This window comes from Fopius arisanus, unplaced genomic scaffold (assembly GCF_000806365.1).
Source record: "Fopius arisanus strain USDA-PBARC FA_bdor unplaced genomic scaffold, ASM80636v1 scaffold00087, whole genome shotgun sequence".
NCBI classification, from domain to species: domain Eukaryota; kingdom Metazoa; phylum Arthropoda; class Insecta; order Hymenoptera; family Braconidae; genus Fopius; species Fopius arisanus.
In genome coordinates, this window is record NW_011887826.1 from 70,217 (window position 1) to 93,324 (window position 23,108).

The following is a 23,108-nucleotide window of genomic DNA, read 5'->3' on the forward strand; positions in this document are numbered from 1 at the left end:
TGAGGCTCTGCCTCCGGGAGAATTCCCTTTTATGTAAACCCTCCACAGGAAAATTGCCCGAAGGAAACGGAAGTAGATGAAGAGATTAATTTGAGAGCGATAAACATGTGGGAAAGGAGATTTCAATAATTATACATTCCGGGAAAAACTTGTCTCGCATTAAGACGTTCTTGAAGAAGGTTGGAAATCATAGGAAAGGACTTGCGGTTGGAGATAAAAATCCTTATAAATTGCGCATTTATTTTTAGAAATCATCTTTCGATGGCCAAATTGAGATGAAAAAGAACTTAATCCAAAGTGAAAGGCTATCAACAATCGTCCTAATTTTTTAATTCATCAATTATTCCTTTTTTTATATCAGGCTATTTTGTTGTTGTCCCACCAGCTGCTTCTAGAATTTAATCCTCTTCCTCAGATTAATCCCCGGGATTTCATTAGTTCAATTATTCACACGGAGCCAAAAACCTAAAAGAATTGTTAATCAATTATTTACATGCAGACAACCCCTAGATATTTCTCTGTAATTCTCACCTAAATGATCAGTGAAAAACACGATCAATGTCTCCTGGTTCTCCAGCTGTATTAATTATCTCAAAGTTAGCGTCTGTATTGTCCAGAATATCTAATCAATACAAAAGTGAAGAATTGAATATCTCAGATCTAATTAATAACACAAAACACTCTAAAAAAAAATTTGTCTCTTCAAATTACTCTAAATCAAATTAAACATTAACTTTTTTTCCTTGTAATATTTCTTTTGGGTGAACTGTACATTAGAAAATTCAGGGAAATCTTACAAGTTCCCACAACACCTCTGGATGATCCACGCACTGGTCCATCGATCATTGCAACGGATCCTGATGACACAAACACGGTAAAGGAAAAAATCACAAGAATTATTGCAAATAACTTCATCTTTGAATCTGAGAGCGTCTCTCCGAGGTTTCTTGATACTCTGATGTCTCCGGGATATGTGAGGACTTTTATACAACTCCTTGGTCCACGATTTCTTCGATCGCAGGTGTACGAGGAAATGATCGAGAAGGAAAATGTGGTATGAAGAGGATAAAATCATCCAGTATTTTTTCACGATCAATCTATTTATCGATTAAAACCGGAATCATCTACGCGCTCTAACGTCTGATCTTACAGCCGCCGCCTCGAGACGCATCGCATCATAATTTCAATTTTACGATTCATAAAATTCCATATTCATAGTTTGATTATGTGTAAAGAGAGCACTTTAACGCGGATGCTACTGCAATCATCTGCACGTGAGAAATGTAAACATAGATTAACAACTTTATGAATTAACTTTATGAACATTAGATAAGAAAAAACCGAAAGTAGTGATAGAAAATAAAGTTTTCAACTCAATTAGTTCGATTTATGGATAATTTATGGATGATTTTCAAATACAATTTTTTAATGAAGTTAGACTATATTTAAAAAATATAATCTTTCAATTTTTTAAATTTATTGAATTTCAACAAATTCGCATGACATTCCGTAATCATTTCAGCCCATCATCTTCATATTTATCAGGAAATCGTCCGGATGAATTCTCCCCTTTTTTATTTTCCATGTGGTGGCCCTTTGAGTATGAGTTCTGCCCAATGTGGGGCACGATCAGCATAACGTCTCGCCCTTCCAACACTCAAATCTCCCTCGACTGATGAGTCCTTGATGATTGGAGCTAGATTTATAATTATTACACGATCATTTACCCTGACATTGTAGCAAAACAAATAATTCCTCTATGAAACAAATAGGCATTAAATTTATGCAATGCTTTACAATCGAATGAATATTCAAAATTGTTTGGGGAAAATAACTTACGAGCTTTTTCCTCATCCGATGAAGAACTGATATTTGCGCTCTCGGAATCGAGAGGAAGTGATGAGACCATCACAGCGATGGACATAATTGCCAGGATCACAATGTACAGTTTCATTTTTCAATCTGGATTTATTCTCAAGCGTGTTTCAGCTTCAACGAGATTCTAATACCTTTGATGCACTGGCCCCGGCTCTTTATACACCTCTTTACCGGAAAATTGTGTCAAAATACGGTGCGGCTATTTCAAGGAGGAAAATTCGAGATGAAAGGTAGAAAATTCCGCGTAATGATTATACGACATGTCAACAATTTTACGCAAGATATATCGTTTTCCTCATCCTTGTCATAATAGGAAATTCATGCTGGCATTTAATGTAAACAAAGAAATTATCAATCTTGGAAAATTTACTTACTCCCCTATTATTATTTTTGCAACCCTTTGCTAGGACTCTTATTATAGATTATCTTTTGAACCCACTGGGATTATTTATTTATCAGTACTATTATAGATTTCAATTGGCGTGGAATATCTCACATAGAATCCCCCATTAACAAAATTATTACCGTTAATAATAATTTCTCGCTGAAGTACAAGCCTTGAAGTCCCTTGAAGCAACAAATCCTTAAGTTGAAACCAGAACTTCCTTTTACACGGCTTCCCACCGGAAAATCTCTGTGAAAACGGAAACCAAGATCATAAACACGATAAGCCCCCAATAAAAATGGCAAAATTAGTGCTAATTATTCTCCCAATCCATCAAAATCTCATAAAATCCAAACCGACAAATGCAGTTTAAATCCCCACCGCAAGCATCCACCATTTATCCTCATAATTGTAATTTTATGATTCACTCCTACCGCATTTATATTCGCACACTTATTTTGTGTGAAATAGTGCACAAGAGGGGAGTTAATGCGGAGAGATATTACGTGCAGGTGGCCGGTGAGAAAAACTCTACGACTGTTACATTAACTGATCTGATGAATCGTATATATAGGCGTATACATAAAGTAAGCATTATACATATGTGCGTCTTCGGCATGGATTCTAGGGTCTCATTAACGAGACAAGGACAAGTGCACCGAGTGCGTCCTTGAGAGATCTTTGCACTCGAGAGAGGACGCATCTTCCAACAACCTGAAGGACGTTCAAATACTATACCCTGGGTCATGATCCACGCCTTCGGTACTCACCCATTTACCCTCAATCCTCAATCCTTTGGTATTCGATATCTTCACTTCACCTCACAATACGCCTCCAGGTCTCCATTCCCCAGATACCTCCGTCAATTTTTTATTTTCTATTTTCTCCATTCTTCTATCACACTTTATCCTGCATCACGAAAATTGTTATTCCATTATTTTTATTATTATACATGGATCCAAGTGATGGTTCATCAACATCATCCAACATGGATCAATCACATTTGGTAATTGATTTTTAATTTTTACAAAGGACTCTCCTAATTAATGAGTCTCTTCCAATTGGCTTCATGCAACTTCATTCGAGGGCTTATTAACTTTTGAAATAATGGCATCACTTCTTAATAAAATCACTGCAGTTAAGAGGAGTGAATCGAGCAAAAACTGGAAATGAGTTGCGTGGGGTGAATCACGCAAGTAAGTTTCGAACAATATGCATATGAAATATTGGAGATTTGAATGCCTTCATCTCGTTTGAAACCCCTAATTTTCGACACGAATTAATTCCACGGGAAGCTTCACGTAATTTAAATCAACGCTTTAACCACATGGAATCAACTTCACTCTAAAGTTATGGTATCCCGTAATTATTTACTGAGTAGAATCTTCCTCTCATGAACTGAAGCCAAACGAAATGGAAAGTTTCTGTTGAAATTACAAGAAGCAAAATCCCAAATTAAAATTCCACTACCTTTCCTAAAAAATTATTTTCTCTTTACAATTTGCAAAATCGCCCAATCATCGTATCAATCGCAAATATGTTTTCTTGCTGCCTCTTATCACGAGCATTTTCTGGTTGTACGATGGAGAAGTAACGAGATAATTCTAGAAAATTGATTGGAACGACTGGTGTGACTGGACAACTCATTCAGGGGATTTAACTCAATTAATTCCTCTGAAAGGAGAGATCCCAACAAAACTAGGAAATTCTATAGTAAAAAAATGGTGACGTGATGGCTGAGTTAGAAACAAAGATCCATGCGATACAGTAGAAGGGATAAGTAAAAAGCCCCCCTGGGCACCAAGGGGGGATAATTAAAGTGACTCCTGGTTTTTTGCTGTAAAACTCGGCGAGTGAAATAGCCGAGTGAATTCAAGTTCAGACACGACGAGAGTGAGATTTATAATTGTTATTACATGGCCCCGTGATGCGTCTGGTGGGCGGTGTCACTTCCGTTGTCTTCATTATTATAAACAATTTCTTCAATTTTTTAATCTACCTTCATATACCACTTAATGACGTTTCAGCCATGTAAGACGCGTGGTACATAGCTGTTACCATGCTCTGTGAAGCCACGTAGTTGGACATGCTCGGTATAACGAGTTAAGTGGTTATTTTCTATATGTACATGGGACACTTTGCATTAAAAATATTTTTCATACTTGTTTTCGTTGAAATTCTTCGGCACGTTGCCACCTCGTGGAGCACTTTATGAAGCAATGCCCGATGGTTTATTGGCCCTGAAATTATGATATAATCATTTGAATACATGAATATGTTTCATCCTTCGAAGGTGGAGCGTCTGGATATTTTTTAAATTCCCGCCACTTGACGGTGAGAAATTTTTGCCGCTATTTTTCGCGGCAATTCAATCGCGAGTTATAAATGAAGACAACGCATGACTAATTTAATCATGACTTGGTTAACCCGGATTAATAAATATGATGCATCAGAGATTTTTCACAATGGGTACAGATAATCCCCGGAGGTACCTCATGGTCATCCTAAGAGTGTCAATTGAAATTCACTGTGCAAATGGCAGTCGATAGTTAACACTTTTCATCTCCGCCATTCGTCCTTCAGATTGTGAATTCAACAAAAAACTCAAGTCCTCGCCCCTTTTACTTGTTATTTTTTCCACTCGCTCACCGGCTTTGTTTAATTTTATTTTTTCCAAGAAGAGAGATGAGAACTGAACAAGATAATTGCGATTGGATCCGAGGAATCTATTCGATATTATCAGGTATTCTTCGGGCCCCTCTGCATCGCATCATTTCACTTCTTCCGAAGACATTCCATCGACGCGTTAATGACCGCAGAGTGTCGAAGTGCTGAAGAAGAAAATGACAATATTTTTTGTTCAAATGTCCGGATGGAGAAAAATCTTTAGTCAAATGTACCGTGACGTTTTACCACCAAAAAATGTATCTCTCCAAGACACCAGGTGTGCTGCGTACAATTAGTTGAAGAATTTATTTTTGTATGCCGGAGTATATATTAAGTCAATTGGTCTCTTCTTTGGTCAATTTTTTTATTTTTCTCCGGCTAAGATACAGTGAAATATTTGGATGAGCTGGAGATGACCTGAATCCCATGATCTCCAGACTATTCATCTCGGGATGATGCTAATGCCACAAAAAATGGGGCATTGAGATGCAAAACTCGGAGGACAAGGGACTATTTATTCATCTATTCGCTGCTTTCTCTATTTATCTTGTGGGCTAAACCCCCAAAATTGATAATATGAAGTCAATGGGCCAGCGACAAACATTACGGTTCATTATTCAATGGTGAATTTTGGTCTTGACACTGCGCTCCTTTGAACACCCGCCGACTCCTGGTGCAGTATGTTCTGCATGTGCTGCATATGCTGCATGTGGGCGCGACTGCGCGTGACGTGGAAATAGGTACATTCAATGTGTTTCATTGACTTGGTCTTATGCGAAGAGGGTACATGGACTCCGGCATTTACCCGGCTTCATGCATGAGGGGGTTCAATTTTTCTCCCCCTTTTTTATCTTTTCTTTTTGCAAATTATATGGACACCATGAAAAACGTGTTTTTCAAGGGATCGGGCAGTTCTCATGCGTGAATTTATTCAGGGCTTTGCCATCGGAAATCATGACTGCTCATTCACTGAATAGAAGTCATTGATTGCTTGGAAATCACACAAGGGAAAATTTCAAATTCGAAAAACCGAGAGAAGAGCAAAGTACTGCTTCAAATTTCTAGAAAGTGGAAGAGAAACGATTGTAATCTAGTCTTTTTTCTGGCACTCTTTTCCCCAGTATGACATAAATTTTAGACGAATAATTTTTGTACAACAAGTGGCAATTATCATCTGATCAGGCTCACCACATGTTGATAGACACAAAACACAAAGTCGTGTGATAAACTCATCAGCACCTTTTGTTGCCGATAACTGGTAAATTTAATAGTTATGCAATTGGAGTTTAATTACATCTGGGGACTATTCAGCACGTGCTGAGTGTGTAAAGTGTGCGTTAATTTGGTGTTATGCGACAACCGATAAATTGGCCTAACGGTAGACCACCGTAGGTTTCAACGCCTCCCAGCTGGAGGCAGTTGGTGTCCCATCAGGTCTCCGCGGTGAACTGATTGCCAATGGCATTTCCGGTGAGCGTTCACTCCTTTTTTGTGGTATCCACAATTCCTTTTATTTTTAACCCTGGATGATTGCCCCGGTAATTATTCATCCTAATGTTTTTCCATTGTCGACCCCTGCAATATCTCAAGAATATTTAAAGTCGCATATCTAATTTATTTATAGGAATTGTTTAGTGTTTTGGGCTTTCAGCCGTTGGATTCGACGCCGTCACAACTTGTCTGCAGCAATTTGTGCATCTGGTGATTTCCTTCCCCGAGGATGATTTATGTAGCGTAAATATTTCTGTAATTCACGTGATGAATTTTATGAAACATCACACTTTTTGTGGGGAACGCAGTCTGGACACAATCACGGGTTTTTGTAACGGAATACGTCATTTATGTGTTGTGCGTTTCGAATTCGCTTTGTCGTAAATACCGCTAGGCCAGTGACGCCAATTTAAAAGTCTATTTTACGACAATGCTCGGTTGTATAAGCTCGTAGAGCTCCAATGATTTTGTATCGGCAAAAATATCGATATTGGTTTATCTCCTTGGTTACACTTCATCGACTCCCGCCTAGCTTTCGCCATCTTCCTCTTCGGCTACAGGAATAAATATCAGATAAATATGCTGTTGACCTTGGTTTAAATCTTGAATCTTGGGTACCGTTAGGGTGAATTTTTATCCCCTTCAAAATTTCTCAATCATTTTTTTTATCTTATTTTACGATTTTATCAGTTCATAGGCACCAATGGATTCCTCTGTTAACTGATAAAGGAGTGTTGAACCGCAGTTCGTGGAAATGGAAATTAAGTGAGAAAATTCGTAATGAAATGAACATTATATTTACCTCGATGGTAATTACTACTTACAATCTATACCTCGTGAAATCCCGTTAGACCTCGACTTTTTTTATCCAACGAATTGCTTCTTCTGTAAACAGTCTGGACAGTGTAATAAACGCAATGTGAAATTTTTTATGGGTCAGGTGTTTTCATACTCCGTTAACCGAATTCTACAGGTGCATACACGCGTTCCCGTTTTACTGGAATTCCCCGCGAAATGTGAAGGAACGCCGAAATATTTCCGCGTAAGGTAATTCTTTTTTTTTTTTGTCAATTCCAGAATGATTATTATCTACCGGCGAGGTCGGCCTGGTCAAGGGTACCACCTCATTCATCCAAGAAGAGCCACAGAAATGCAAGATGGAAAATGGATAGTGCATTGCTAATAATCGCCGCAATTATTGTTCTTTTTGCAGTACTGGCTGTTGCAGGACTTGCCCTCTGGCTGAGTGGTACGCATTTATTTCTTATTAAAAAATTGTTTCATTATTTGAAACCTAAAGTTCAATTGAATAATAAATCTTCAATGAAATAATTGCATTGACCCCCACGAATCTAATTAAATTCACAACCGCTAGTCTTTAGAACCTACGCGTTGTAATTCTGAATAGAAATGTACGTGATTCTTATGTCAAACTGATTCATCTTCATTAAATTCCTCAGGCATGCGATCGGACCCAAAAAATGGTGAGTACATGGGGTAATGTGTTATTGCAGAGTAGAAACAACTCTCTCGATTCTCTGAAAAAAAATAAAATGAATCCTTGCAGCGATGCTCGTGTTTTCCTGCAGTCTCCGAGTGGCTCGAGGCGAAAAGTATAATCCCATGCTGAAGCTGAATACGAGTGGTGTCTTTCGTGAAAAGGAACGCAAGTACAAGACCATTGTGAGTATCAAGATCTCATTTGATTTGTACCCAACGCATTGTAAAAAAAAATAGAGTAGATTATACGGGGAATAAATAAATATTTCTCTCATGAAGGCTTAATGCTGTGAATCCTCGGCGCAGGGAAACGAGTTCCATGATGATGCCAAGTCATGAAGAAAGACTAAAAAAAAACTATTGATTTTTGCCTTGATCTTTTTTAGTTCGAGTCGCTGTTCAGAAGAAGTGTCCTTGGGCCCTCTTACAAGCACACGGTCATAGACAGATTCGAGAATGGAACGCTCAAGGTTTTCTTCAGGTTATACCTGGATAGGAGGAAGATACCCCGTATCATCAGCAATGTCGAGGACACCATACAAGATATTATTGCTAAAGAAACTTACTCCGAGTCATCTGTCTTTCAGAATATGGAGCTGGATCTCACTAGCTTAACAATTCGCAGTAAGTTAAACAAAACATATCTTCACTCGAAAACTACTCAATGCTTTCTTCATCAGAATGAGTCATAATGCGATAATTCTAATGACAATTCAATTATTTTCATGCAACTTCCATGACTTTCATATTAATATGCACTCAATTCCCTAAAGATCAATGGCAAAGGGAATTAAACAAATAGATATTTATATTTTCAATGTAATTAGACGAATAATGAATTAATGGTAAAAAATATTCCGGGAGAATTTGGATAGAGATTTTTTCGGAGGGGAAAAAGAATTGATAAGAAAATTGTTATGGCCTTCGGCACGTAACCCATAGAAATAATTCTTCAGGGCTCAATACCGAAACAAATTCAGAGCGAGTCCCAAAACCAGCGGTTCCTCAACAACGTAATACGATGATAACGAAAAACGGTGTGATGCGTCCTCCGAACCGTACAGCCCTTCTGACAAGTCCTCGAACGAAGCCAAAACCTTCCCGAATCGAGCCAAACGAGGATAGCATCGATCTCAGCAACATTCCAACGATCCAGGGCACATACCAGGCAACAAAAGTCAATACAAGCACCCGTGGCACCCAAAAGACCGAAACAAAGATATCATCGGGCTCAATAAGCATAAAGCAGGAGTCCCCATCAACCCCCAGCCTCGAGGGGCCCCTTCCCCCTAAAAAAACCGAGACACCTGCAGCCATCAGAGTGCCCACTCCACCTAATATCGAGAAGATTGATGAGATCGAAGTGACTGGGCCACCAATGACACCGAGAATTCCAGAGTCGACAAGTCCATCAGCTGTTACAACTTCAAACCCATCGACAGAGTCTAATGACCCCTTCAAGGTCTTCCCAAAGCCCGAGTTTGAGGACTCCCCTTGGCGACCGATAATCCCAACTTATCTCAACCCAGAACTCAATCTCCCCTCGCTATTGCCCCCCGCCTCACCCGCCTCTCCCGCCACCCCCGAATTACGAGTAAATTCAAACACACAAGTTCTTGCTGAGATAGACCATCAGATCCAATACGGAATCGTCAACGTTGATCCCCCAAAATTATCGAACATCGAAGGCATCTCCCTGACCACTGGTGCTTCACCTGAGGACATAAAGTTCAGTCTTCCCTCGGTGAGCCTCAGCTCCCTCGACAGTGAATTCGATTTTCCCCACGACCGCATCGTCCCCGAGGAAATGGTCAACTTCCGACCGAATGGCAAATTCAAGAATAAAATTCCGGGGGTTGACGACGTGGAGATGAGGCCTGACATCGAAATATCGGGACATCTCCCCGAGGAGACATTCGACCTGCATCTAGGGACAGCATCGGTTCCTTTAAAGACCAATCCCTCCATTTTCCTGCCAACGAGTCCTCCAGTGGCCCCGGAAATAATAAAAACGGGTTTTCAACCTCAGAGAGTCAAACCAGTTAGTTTATCATCTCCTCAACGACCTGGAGTAATTAAAATTTCTGGCGTTGGAGTAGCCGAGCCAGTGTTGGACCTAGAGATAGATCTGGAGTCTAGGAATAAATTTTCGAGTATCCTGGCAGCTGATCCCACCGACGATACCATGACAGATCGAAAAGTCGATCAACAAGTCGTCTCCCCGGTTTACACCAGCTACCGAACCCCGGATTTAAACGGAGGGTCTAAACCCAGTCTCATTAATAATCCTGGAACTTTGAAGCCATTTAAGCACACAATCCCTGTTGATAAAATTAATCCAACAGTTCCGCATGTTCCAGCGGATGTCACAACAAACGCACCAAAAACAGAAAGCTCATCTACAATTTCTGCAACACCAGAAAAACCTCCGATGCCTTCAACTGAACCTCAAATAAAAGTATCTACTCTACTGCCTGAAGAAAGCACAAAAAACTATCAAATTTTTGAATCAACAACTATCAAAATCATCTCAACAACTCTTCCGGGATTAGAGATAATCGAGGAGAAAAAAACTTCCAGCCCATTGCCGGAAATCTCTTCAACGTCTGACAGTTCCTCTCGTAATTCTACATTCATCGCAGTGGAAACCGTGGAGCACACTCCGGAGAACGCTGAGAACTACCCGGAGCCCTCGATCTGGACTGCAAGCAACGAGACAGTCTCAGAGCCAAGTCAGAAGACCTACAACGATACATTAAATGCGAATATCGTGAGGAACATCGTGAGCCTGGCCCCTGTGAAAAGTAACACAGGAGTGGGTCGCCCAATCCGACCGCGACCGAAGATCGATAAGGAAAAAGTGACGCGAGTCCTCGAAAAATCGAAGCAGAGCGGGAACGTCAGCTCGACGGATGAGGAATTATTGGAAAAATTATTTGGCCTTCAGGAAGTCGTTAGGGAGAACCCAAATGGTAAAGACACCGATGGTAATCGAGCTATCGAGAGCATCGTGGAAGTGGTAACGTCAGTCAGCACGAGGGTTTCCACCAAAGTCCGAACCGATCAAGTTGTTCTGAGTTTCGATGTGACAAATTCAACTTCAACTGCTGCTGTCGATGCACCTGGTAGAGAGGAGAAGCCAAGTGTCGAGGAGAATCGGTCGTTTCAGAGGATTATAAACGAAGATCTGCTGGACTCGAAGTTGTTTGTTTGGACGGATGAAAAAACCTCTAAACCTCAGCACCCAGTTGATCGTAGGATTTCCACGGCTGAGGAAAAAGAAGCACTTCTCGAGCATTTGAAACAATTCGCTGAAGTGCGAGCTGGAAATGAGGTGGGGTTGAAAAAGAAAAACACGACGCAATCAGTGGGATTAAAACCAGAAAGTATTGAGGGAAATTATCATTCGTCCGCTGTGAATGTTGAAGAGCTGAAGAAATTTGCAGCAGTGACCACTGGGAACAAGACGGCGAAGCCCACACTAATCTCGGCACCAACAACCCTCAGTAGAGATGGGGTCGAAGTGTTGACGAAAGTCCTCCACAAGGCTGAGGACAGGTCAGACAGATTGACCCTAACTACTGAAGAAATTCCCACGCTTGACAGCGAGTGCAAGGGCTTTCTCTGCAGCGATGGCAAGTGTCTGCCATCAGCCGGGCGTTGCAATATGCTCGGAGAGTGTATCAACTCCGAGGACGAGGCCAATTGCACTTGTGCGGACTTCCTGAGGGCACAGCAACGCGAGCAGAAGATCTGCGATGGTGTTCCCGACTGCTGGGATTACTCTGATGAAACTCACTGCGATTGGTGCACTGATGGACAGTTTGTCTGTGGCAACAGCCGTTTCTGCGTCGATCGGACTAAAGTCTGCGATGGTTATCGAGATTGTCCAGGGGGTGAGGACGAAAAGAAGTGCGCAGCGCTGATTGAGGATGAGGGGGAAGCGGTGGAAAAGGTGGTAGTAGTAGAGCAAAAAAGATTGGCGACTGTGGATATGGCTAACGAGGGGAATGGGAACGAGGGAATCGTATCGAAAGCTTTAATCAGAGAGGAAATGAAATACGGCGAGGACATGAAACATTCAGGGGATCAATTAGCATTGGAAACAGCAGTTTTAGAGATGACCACTTTGAGAATAGTACCTTCTGAGATTCCCAGTAAAGAGAAGAAAAGTTATGAGGAATTTAGTGGAAAGAGTCCCAAGGTGTTCGGCAGGGAAGTCACGTCGAATTTAAAAAACCACTTGGGGGACTCTTCAAAAACGGCGTTTCAGGTGACCAGTAAAATGGGAATTATGATGGGAAAGGTTGATTTTAGGCAGGAAGTCAACGGCTATCGCGATCACGGATTTCTCAGCATAAGAAGAAATGGAAAATGGGGAAAATTGTGCTTGAATGGAACGGATAATTTACTAGAGGACAGGAGGACTGCATGGACTATCGAGGACCTCGGAAGAGCGTTTTGCAAGGCCATCACTTATCAGGATTGCGAGAGAGTAGAGAAAATAGTGGAGGATGTGGAGGATGAGAGCAGAACGTATTACAGCTTGTTTTCCAATGACCGGAGTTCTGATAAAGCGAGTCTCACGTTCAGAGCGTCGGATTGCCCTAGTAGGGAAGTTTTAAAAGTCAAATGCAAGAATCTCGAGTGCGGGATAAGGACACAGACGACTTCACAGGCTAGGTGAGTTGAAATGGATTCTGAAGCGAAGTGGTCGAGCGCAAAAAACTAGTCGAATTTTCACATATTTTGTTGAGTTGCTCTCGAATATTTTAACGGAAGCGATCAGTTTGGAAATTATTAGAATTCGAATTCATTGAAATTTATTGAAATTCATTCTATTATTTCAAAAGTCAGTAAGTAATTGAGTTATTAGTTCATAAATAAATTGACCACTTCGGTACTGGATATTTGTGATGGTTATTCCGAATTTTCATGACTAAAAATGATGAATAATTAGTGCTCTTATGAATCGTCACTCCAGAATTGTCGGGGGTGGCAGTTCAACGGCGGGAAGCTGGCCATGGCAAGTGGCACTTTATAAAGAGGGAGATTATCAGTGCGGTGGAGCTTTAATCAATGATAAATGGGTCCTCTCGGCGGCTCACTGCTTCTACCAGTGAGTTTATCATCCAATTGCTAGTGTCATTTATCGTATGGTTAATTAATACTAATCTGGGTAATTAAAACAGCACACAGAATGAGTACTGGGTGGCTAGGATCGGTGCAACTCGCAAGGGAAATTTTCCCAGCCCCCACGAACAAATTTTACCACTTGACTATGTTATACTTCATCCGGAGTACGTTGACAATGGCTACATCAATGATGTGGCGATGCTCAGACTCGAGAAACCGGTTACCTTTAGTGATTATGTCAGGCCGATTTGTCTGCCTGACGGGGAACCCAAGAGTGGAACTAGCTGCACTGTCACTGGATGGGGACAGCTATATGAAATTGGCAGAATATTCCGTAAGAATTTTTTTTAATAAACCACCGACAAGGAGAAATACAAATTAACGGATTCAATAAAAGGAATGATTTTATGCTGAGATTAGATTTTTATGGACGTGAAATTCATTTGCAAAAATCTGAAAAACAAATCTGGGAGAGGAGTGACTTTTTTCTAAAATCGAATTTCTCCATTGACTAATCGTTGATTTCCCATAAATTCACTTCGGGAATGAAAACGTGAAAGAAATCAAAATGAAGATTTCTTCATAAAAAATTTTATTGCAACCCCCAACGAAATTCCAAAATATCCAAAATAATTAGAGAAAGTATTACGTTTTTTTTCAATGAATATTTTCATACGTGCCTTCCTCTATTTTTGCTCATTGATACGACAACAATAAACCGGTAGTATTATTTCAGCTGATACTCTTCAAGAAGTTGAATTGCCACTGATTTCGACTGAAGAGTGCAGAAGAAAGACACTGTTTCTCCCACTCTATAGGATAACGTCTGGGATGCTGTGTGCAGGGTTGAAAGACGGCGGGAGGGATGCCTGCATGGGTGACAGTGGAGGACCTCTCGTTTGTCAAGGGAATGACAACAGATATATTTTACACGGTAAAAAGCTCTCTTGAAAAATACTAACAAATAAGAAAGATCACCACTATACCAGTTCGTTTTTTCCATGTTGAGAAATTGAATTGTTCTAGGAATTACATCAAACGGTTACGGCTGTGCAAGACCAGGAAGACCCGGTGTCTACACAAAAGTATACCACTACCTCCCTTGGATCGAGCGTACCATATCAACGAGTAGTTTTCCATCATCGATACCAATTTGCAAGGGCCATCGCTGTCCCCTTGGCGAGTGCCTTCCAAAATCTCGTATTTGCAATGGTTTCCTCGAGTGTTCAGATGGCAGTGACGAACGTGACTGCAAATTTCAATAAATTTACCACTTGTATGACGAGTTATTTTTCATTGCTCATTTGGGGCAGTATCCGATGGACGTGAACTGCATGGAATGTAAAGAGAGAAACGTTCAATCGCCTGTGCAATACGTAGACGTTTAACCGATAAGACTGGCATAAACCGACATGCCCCATTGTTCAACGATCATTCAAGAGCTCTGGGTGTTCATTTATCATCACTGTTTATATTTATACCATTGATGATTATATAAATAAGTTAATAATTGCAGTAATTCTAACGTAGATGAAAGAATTAATGTATGATTATTTGTGATAACTCTTTTATGTTTGACTTTGCATGGAAATTCAGACCTGTCTCTCTGGTTTTCAATGTGAAAAATCACTGAGTCACGTCATAATTTCCTCGTAATTCATTTCAACTTCATGATCTTCCTTACTTTACTACTTTTGTATATAAAAAATGGTAATTGAAGAATCAATATTTGTAATAAAAATATTCCACTGGATGATATTTCTGTACTGTATTTTGCTGACTCAATACAATTATTTACTTAAAAATTATTATTATGAGTAGAATGAGGCAGCGTGTGACATCACTCATTTACCGACAATTCCGTGGATCAAGTTCTGTACATAAATTGAGTTACAATAGTTATTTAAACATTCGGAAAATGTGACATTCACAATACACGGAGGTGCATACAATGACGTTGAAAAAATTTAATTAAAACCTTGCCTGAGAATTTTATTAATACGATTTATTTGATTCGTGCGAGTCACTGAAAATTATGACATGTACGTATGTCCCGTGCCCAAATCAATGAATACATTGGACGGCCACATTCACATGCTCGATATCACACAATTTATAATAATATTTCAATGACAAATGTATTGTGAGGATTCTTAAATGCATTAGGAAAGAGAAATGCTAGCGATTTTCGATTGAGAGTAGATGAATTTGCTTGTAAACAATGTCTTGTGCTTGAACGAGAGAAAGTATGGACCGAATAAATAAATGATTCGCATAACTAATTCGAAAAAGAGGGGGGACTAGGCTGGAGTAATCGATGAAGAGGAAGGAAATCGTAAAATGTATTATCTATTTTTAATATTTGATTTATCCACGAAGAAAAACGTTCACTCCACGTCCACTTGATTTTATTTGATTAATTTTTACAGATTCCCACTTCGAGTGCTCTCCCACCATTATCCACCACAGACGCTCTCCAGCGATTAATTTTTAATAAATTACCCCTTACTACCTAAATAACGCGACAGTCTATTGTCTTCACAATCCAATCCTCTTCATTATTTTTTTTTTGTGCACAACAGTCCAATGGAAATACACACATTATCCACGTACACCACTTTTCACCTTATGTATTACCAATTATTCTCCAACATTGAGAGACAGAGACTTTGATTCAATGACACCTATCGCTCGGCCATGTGAATATGATTACAGCTAATCTATACATACTTACATACGTACATGCGTACATACACGGTGTACAATACATATAATTCATATAAAATTCGCTCTTAAAATTTCACAGGGGGGAAAATTTGAATGTTGTGGTGAAGATTTCATAGAAAAAACTACAGTCGTCGTCAAACGTTGAGTTTAAAAAATATGTTATATCTCCATGTTGCCTTATCGTTAACGATTATTATTAATTTTCCCCTTCCTTCTCATCGTTTCAAAATCATCTCCACTCCATATCTATTTCAGTGTATCACAAACTAATTCTTCTTCGTAATCATTCTAACTGAAAATACTAAGTGTTCAAACTCCAATTTATTGTAAATCAGACAAGCTTCGAGGCACTGGGTTTCTTTATGAAAAAAAAAAACAAATTGAGTGATAATGTCTCCAATTGTTACAACAATTCATTGAGTATCGCTCTGAATGAGACATCTCACCAGAAACATTACAACGATTAGTATTCCTCAAAAGGCAATTAATTAGATACGCTGTTATTCATACGATTGGACCAATTTTTATTCATTTCTCGTTAATTAAATTCCACCACATAGGCCACAGTTCACGTGATTTCCTTCATTTTGTTCCTTAAATTTAACTCTCAAAACTCAAACGTCAATTCTCAATTCAATCATCATTGAAATTTTTATAACAAGAATAAAAAAAAGTGATAACAAGACAATTGTCTTTTGAGAGTGAATTTCATTCTTTTAACAGTTTAAGTGCAATTTTGATAATTCATTTTGGTAAGCGATTGAACACGGTTCAATTTCATTATCACACTGAGTAGTGCACTAAACAATAAAAATTCTCCTTACCACTGCAATCTCAATGACTGAAAGTTAACTCATGACACATCACCAAATGCACGATAATACATACGAAAATATATTATAATGTATATAACTAGATGTTATGAAGAAAAGGTGAAGAACTAGATATCTCAGTGGATCTTGTTGTATTTTTGTTCCTTCATTGGTTGATCTACAGGGGCCAAGAAAAGATCCGTATTTGTAAAAATTATCTAAAAGTGTCTCCTTCTCTACCCATCTGTCGTACAACCATTTAGATAATAGCTCCGGGTCCCTAGGTACCTGTTCATTTGAAATAAAAAAAGCACTCATTACGAAATTACAAGTTAGTGACACGCAAGTTTCATCACGTGATTCAGTGGCGAATAATAAATAAATAAAATCGAAACGTACCACCGAGCTGGGATACAATCGGTAAAAAAGGACGGTTTCACAGGGTGACCTTGACCCCGTAACGATCGTTGGCAAATCGATCGGTTTACCCTGAGGATAGGCTATCGTTATATCAAGAACCCAACTAATTTCGGGTCTAGCTATGGTCGAACCTGCCAATTATGGGATGAAAATTATATGAGCAGTAAACATAATTCATTAACACATTTTTTCATGTCATGCACGAAAGAACATTGCTCTGCGTAAGACAGATAGATCTTTTTGGAGGGAGAAAACTGGAAATGGGTTAAGACTTGTGGTAAAACGAGAGCTAAAAAATTTCAAAGCTTCATATTCTGTTTATCATGTTTGCCGAGTGAAGCAGTTGCATATGAATTTCAGATAGGAATTCCCTTTCGTGCTTAAAAAATAAAATGAAATGTGTATTAGCGCTTACTTGATCTGGTGTTTAACTGTAGATCAGAGTTGTTGTTTTGGGCTGGGCCAAGTTTTTCGAATACCATACGCATAGCACCTACCCTGGGTAGGGTAACATTCTCAAGTATCGGTAGATTATTCTTTTTGGCGTATTTCTGTGACGTCTCACGTCTCTTACACAAAAATCCCCCCTCAGGGAAAAGTACCATCCACTTGCGTTCACGTGGCACATAAGCCTCCTCCAGATGTTTCTCCAATTGCCTGAGACTTTCCTCTCTCCGTTTTCGACCCTGAATCGCTCAATCGAATTTCGTCATTCCACTGAATTATTCATTAATTACGAATGAGAAACAATTACACTGAAACATCGATGGAATTTACCGAGGAGATGAAGAAGTCCTGGTGAAGCATCGAAACGACACCGAAATTAGTGAATTTAAATATACTGTCCATGATCCACATGAGATTGGGTAGAACATTGGGTTTAGCGTTGAAGGTTGTCATTAGTATCGGCACATCTCCTGTGCTCTGGTGATTCGCTATGACCAAAGTTCTATCACTCACGATACGATGAATATCATCGCCCTGTTCAATAACTGAATAAAAACGAGAGACTTTAAACATTGTGTACAAAATCCAAGGATTTTTCTTTTTTTTTCTAATTTTTAATAGGTTTACAATTACGAGGAATTGAATTTTATTTGCGAATAGCTCGGTGGGATAGTGTGAAAAGCAATTATCCTTGAGCAAGGTGATAAAATTATTTATTGAATACTCACTATCATAACCGGCGGACCAAGTCCACATGGACACCATGGCCAACAGCCAGTGAAAAAATAAGCCCTCTATCCTCCAATACATCTGCGGATGATAAACCTTCACCGGGAATAGCAGCATCATCCACACGACATACGTTGGAATACAGTAGACATTGTTTATTATAACAAATCCTGTTCGCAGGATGCATTTTACAAGGGTAACGATGTTATTGGCTAGGCTGTAACAGAAAAAAAAATGAATACTAAATGGATTTCCAGGGATTTAACGTTTTCATAATTGCATCCGATGAAATTCACTGTCTGGTACTTCAGTATTATTGCATTGGGTGTGAGGGGAAGCCTCAGCAATATCCACTTATGCAATTACATTGTTAAGAATTGTGTTGCAAGACGATTCAAATTGCACATGCCCTATATGAGAATATTTTCTAATAATATTGATTAATTGTACTTCAACTTATGAATGAACAATAACAACATACCGTGGGTAATGAGCTTTAGTTAAAAAGTATGAATGATTAATGAACGAATACAAATTGTCCAAAATCCATTATTCATATGAATGAATAATAATTTATGAAAGTAGATGGCAAATTGAACTCTAAGTACTCATTATTAAAATAATGAACATTTCCTTTGGTTTGGCGTTCATGAAATAGTTATCAATTAAATGCTAATTTGAAACAGACAAGTTAAACAAATATCTGTCAATCGATATCTAAAATTCCGAGGCAATAGACTCATCATCCGTACGATTCTGAATCAGCGAAAACCCCCGCAGACAAAACCGGACGAAACTGTCAATTCATTTTTCAAGATAATCAGAAAAATACAATGACATACAAGTGCCATTAATTTTAATTGAAAATAACTGCATCCAAGGACATTACCGGTTCACGCATCAAATATAGGTATTGCGTTGCAAAAAAAATGAGAACAAAATGAGATAAATTAGAAAGAGAGATAAAGTGAGTGATGTAATTGGAAAAAATTACTCGAATGGAGGAAACTCACTTGATAAAAGCTGATGAGGAAGAGGGAGATGAGTCGGTCATTTTTGGAAAATGCCACCCGTTGTAAAGAATCGAGTAGCCTTCACGTGGACAGTGATTATCCACCATAACATTCCCCCTATCAACCATAAATTATTACATAATGTGAACTCATCATCATTTCCACGAAACCTTAAATCTCTACCACTGATGATAAAACGTGGAATATCCCTTGATAGCTCCTTTTACTCTGTACTTATAATACCCAAAAAATTATCTTTGTCCTAAATAAATATTCCCACTCAATGTTCTCTCCTACAATACACCTGAGTCACTAGAAATATTTGAACACTTCAAAAAATTATTTTCCTTTGTATTTTTACACCTCTTTCCTCACCGGTGACGGTTATGACAATTTTTGCCAATCACTCCTTATCCCCGAAAAAAAAACCTCCACTCCCTGATTCACTGACACCGATTTACTCACAATTGTTTCATAATTAACATTAATATTTAACCCAGTGGTCAATCATCAATGGAAACACCATTATGTGCTTCCTCTTCCTCCCGAGGAATATGAACCTTTACCTCCGCTGCTTACTATTTGCTCGACATCTGCATGAATCCCATGTACACACATACACGAGGCCAAATAATATCCTCCTTGATTCACCGACTAACCTAAACTCCGGTGAGCAACACTTTTTTATTTATTTTCCTTTTTTTCTTTTGGTTTCGCTAGGATCATTCGATTCGGCTGCACCAATGGCATCAGCTGTTCCGCTGGCGCAGTTCTGTCACTCGTAACTTTTTACGAATGTCTAAAATTCCCTTGGAAATAGAACTTTAGGATGTCGTTGGGGTTCGAGTTGGAGGTTGGCACTAAGGTATGATGGAAGGAGGTATTGCCAAGCTTTGATGTCGCCGACACCAAAACAGGGGACAAGTACCTTCAGACGTCGTACGTAGCGCTGTATAACGCCTTCTCCTCATGCGCATTTCGTCCCCACAATTCAGCAATTTCTGGCGTTTACATTTGAATGCCAGTCGAGTCGTTTGATTTTTTTTCTTTCAAATTTACATGAAAAAAAAAGGTATGGCATAAAAATTGTCTACAAAAGCATAAATGAACAATGGGTATATGATTATTTCAACACGAGAGATTCTTCCCCAGTATTGACTATTTTTTCATAAATCAAGTAATTAAAGTGAAACTCTTTCCACGTCACCCAAGAGGTAGAGTGCTTGACGCGTTTTTTTTAAAGTGGTATCCCCTGTAGGCCTAATCCACTAAGTCAATAGATGGGAAATTGTTATGATTTAAAAACCTGGAATCAAAAAAGAAACATGAAATTTATTAATAATAAATAATAATGAATTAATAATAAATTCATCAATTTCTATGGATATTCTAGCTACATCGTCGATGTTGAATCATCTCAGCAACACTGATTTGGGAGAAATATTGAACGATGATGGAAGATTCGAGGAAGTTGTCAATGACATAAAACAGGTGAATTATTTAATCGATGACAATAAATGGATAATAAGACGGTTGTCTCATTATTAGATATGCGACTTACCAACTTTTCGTGAGGTTTTCTAGTTTAAAGAATTGGAATCTGAAAAGGAAGTTCTGATCGCTGGAAATCGTTCTCTGGCCGAAGTCAATCTAACAAAACAAGCCCAACTCGAAGAGAATAAAAAAGCATTACATGAACTGTCTGAAAAAGGCTGTGAGCTGCTGTGGAAATTGAAGCAATTATATTTAAGCAATTATATAAACAATTATTAAATGATAATTGTGATTTTTATTTGTATTCTCCTTCGTGTCCAGAAAATAGCTGAGAAATTCTTATCGGGAGATGCAAAAGTCGATGAATTCCTGGATCAATTCTTGACCCGAAGAAAGATAATGCATTTACGAAAGGTGAAGGTAGACAAAATGCGAGAGCTTAAGAGGAAACCGAAATCGTCAACAGGAGGTTATCCAGCAGAGAACACCTTTCGCCGCCCAAGTTTACTTAAAGCTATTTCCATAATGTGGATCAAAATAATTCCCACGATAGCCCTCATCTCAGACAGCAAGACAAAAGACTACATCGTAGGCTTCACGAAACTCGGAAATTGCGACGATTTTTCCGCAGACATGATGGAGTGGAAAATAGCCCAGTCTGGTGCAATATCATACACTGGTGACCTGTTGAATCCACCAGAAAAGGGAAAGAAGCCGTCTAATCTACTCTTTGGAAACCAGAAATCAAAAACAATTCGAGGCAGTGGTTCTGATAACGAATGATTTATTCTCATTCGATCAAATTTTCCTAGTTATTCGCATACCTTTTTGGATTATTATAATTTTTTTTACGTCACGCACACTGATAAAGGATAAGGTACGAATTGAATCAATCTGATCGAACACAATAAACATTTATTTATGGGTTTATATTGAATTTTTATTTGAGTTATAAATACCTTCAGCCCTCCTCATAAGTAAAAACTGAAATATAAAAATGTTTCATCAGGAATATTATGGAATGATATGACTTTTACATGACCTGTATACAGAAATAAATTTATAGTAGTTTTCCAAAAGTGCACTATCCACTCTGGATCGAATTTAAAGATTATTACCACACACTGAAAAGACACACAAAACATTGGCTTTTAAAATTGTATTCAATCGGTAAATACTACGAGTATTAGGCTATGGTGCATTTACCTGGATATATGAAAGTATTTTTGAATGAACCTTTATGTTTAGACTCATCTCGCTCATCCCACAGGGTCGTCCCATCGCAGGCACAAATTCTTTTCGTATTTTCGAAGACTCCTGATGATCTCGCGATAATTCCACACGCTAGTCTGTGGAATAAATTATTAAAAATGTTGAGTAAAAGCAATACTGATATCTCCTTTCGTTTTCTCAATTTAGTCAATAGTACATAGACTCGTCCTTGAATCCCATGATTGTCTAATTCTTTTCTAACGACTTCTGCGGTCTGTGATATAGTCTGAAAGGCATTGGTCATCTCAAAAGCCTGACTTTTTTCTGATAACGTCTCAGCAGCTTCCTTCGCAGATTTTGAAATTTCCTTACCCAATTACTCAGCTTTTTTACCCAGCTCCGTTTTTCCTGCCTCGTCGATGACTCCCTGTACCTTCTCCTTCAATCACTCCAGCTTCCCTTTTAATAACTCTGAGCTCTTCGACTGCTGATTATTTGTGTTTCAACGAATTAACAGTTATTAAAAATATCTACACAAATTTGTCAGTGATGTTTACTTGATTTACTTCAATAATAATTTAATATCGTACTTACTGTTTTGGGCGGATTTAAGGCCCGGATGGATTATCTGGAAAATATAATTGACTCCAAAATTTGGACGACTAGTTACTCCGGAAATTAATCGTTTTTTCCAATAATTGTTAGCTAGCACCGTAGCGGTTGTCAACAACTAGAGCGCTAGCTAACAATTATCGGAAAAATCGATTAATTGGTGGAGTAATTAGGAGTGCCAATTTTGGAGTAAATCGTCTTTTCCAGACAATCCAACCGGGCTTTAATTCCAATTTCAAAATGCGGCACTCCAGCGTAGTCAATCACTTGTTTATACACGCACTCGCGATTTATGTGATGGAGCCATATCTACTGGCATCTCGACATCATCTGATCGAGAGATAAAATCATAAAATCATCTCGAAAATTCAAACCCCCGAACCGACCACGAAAAAATCCACGGAACGGATACGATATATCCGGCGGCGCTAGTTAATAAATAAATTTCGCTCACCGGCGTTGGATGAAAATAAGTCCGCTTTCAATTTTCACCTTTCGAACGTCTTACCTTAACTGTAAACATAAAAAAAAAACAAATTGTTAATGAAATTTCGACAAAATAATTTTTTTACTGCAAAGGCGATT

At 38.8% G+C, this 23,108-nt stretch overlaps 2 protein-coding genes across 4 annotated transcripts in view; one reads left to right on the forward strand and one right to left on the reverse strand.

Moving 5' to 3' along the window:
* The window catches only part of LOC105270401 (uncharacterized), a 28,558-nt gene extending 12,113 nt beyond the window's left edge, over positions 1 to 16,445 (forward strand). The window contains exons 2-10 of the mRNA XM_011311297.1: positions 7,499 to 7,670; positions 7,882 to 7,905; positions 7,989 to 8,104; positions 8,308 to 8,545; positions 8,878 to 12,604; positions 12,906 to 13,040; positions 13,114 to 13,391; positions 13,794 to 13,991; positions 14,084 to 16,445. Of these exons, the coding sequence (XP_011309599.1) occupies positions 7,499 to 7,670; positions 7,882 to 7,905; positions 7,989 to 8,104; positions 8,308 to 8,545; positions 8,878 to 12,604; positions 12,906 to 13,040; positions 13,114 to 13,391; positions 13,794 to 13,991; positions 14,084 to 14,322 (5,127 nt within the window). The 3' untranslated portion in view covers positions 14,323 to 16,445. The remainder of the gene's footprint in view (positions 1 to 7,498; positions 7,671 to 7,881; positions 7,906 to 7,988; positions 8,105 to 8,307; positions 8,546 to 8,877; positions 12,605 to 12,905; positions 13,041 to 13,113; positions 13,392 to 13,793; positions 13,992 to 14,083) is intronic.
* On the reverse strand, positions 15,449 to 19,947 carry LOC105270398 (acyl-CoA:lysophosphatidylglycerol acyltransferase 1). Of its 3 annotated transcripts, none has more exons than XM_011311295.1 (7): positions 19,772 to 19,947; positions 19,206 to 19,322; positions 18,192 to 18,409; positions 17,794 to 18,008; positions 17,432 to 17,702; positions 16,996 to 17,147; positions 15,449 to 16,884 (listed from the first exon to the last, which is right to left on the reverse strand). In XM_011311295.1, exons 2-7 carry the CDS (start codon positions 19,310 to 19,312, stop codon positions 16,648 to 16,650), a joined length of 1,200 nt encoding a protein of 399 aa, XP_011309597.1. In that variant the 5' UTR covers positions 19,313 to 19,322; positions 19,772 to 19,947; the 3' UTR covers positions 15,449 to 16,647. The 3 variants fall into 3 exon arrangements, with proteins under 3 accessions (XP_011309597.1, XP_011309596.1, XP_011309595.1); XM_011311294.1 differs by having other exon boundaries at positions 19,581 to 19,947; XM_011311293.1 differs by having other exon boundaries at positions 19,206 to 19,946.
* Between the last annotated feature and the right edge of the window lie 3,161 nt (positions 19,948 to 23,108).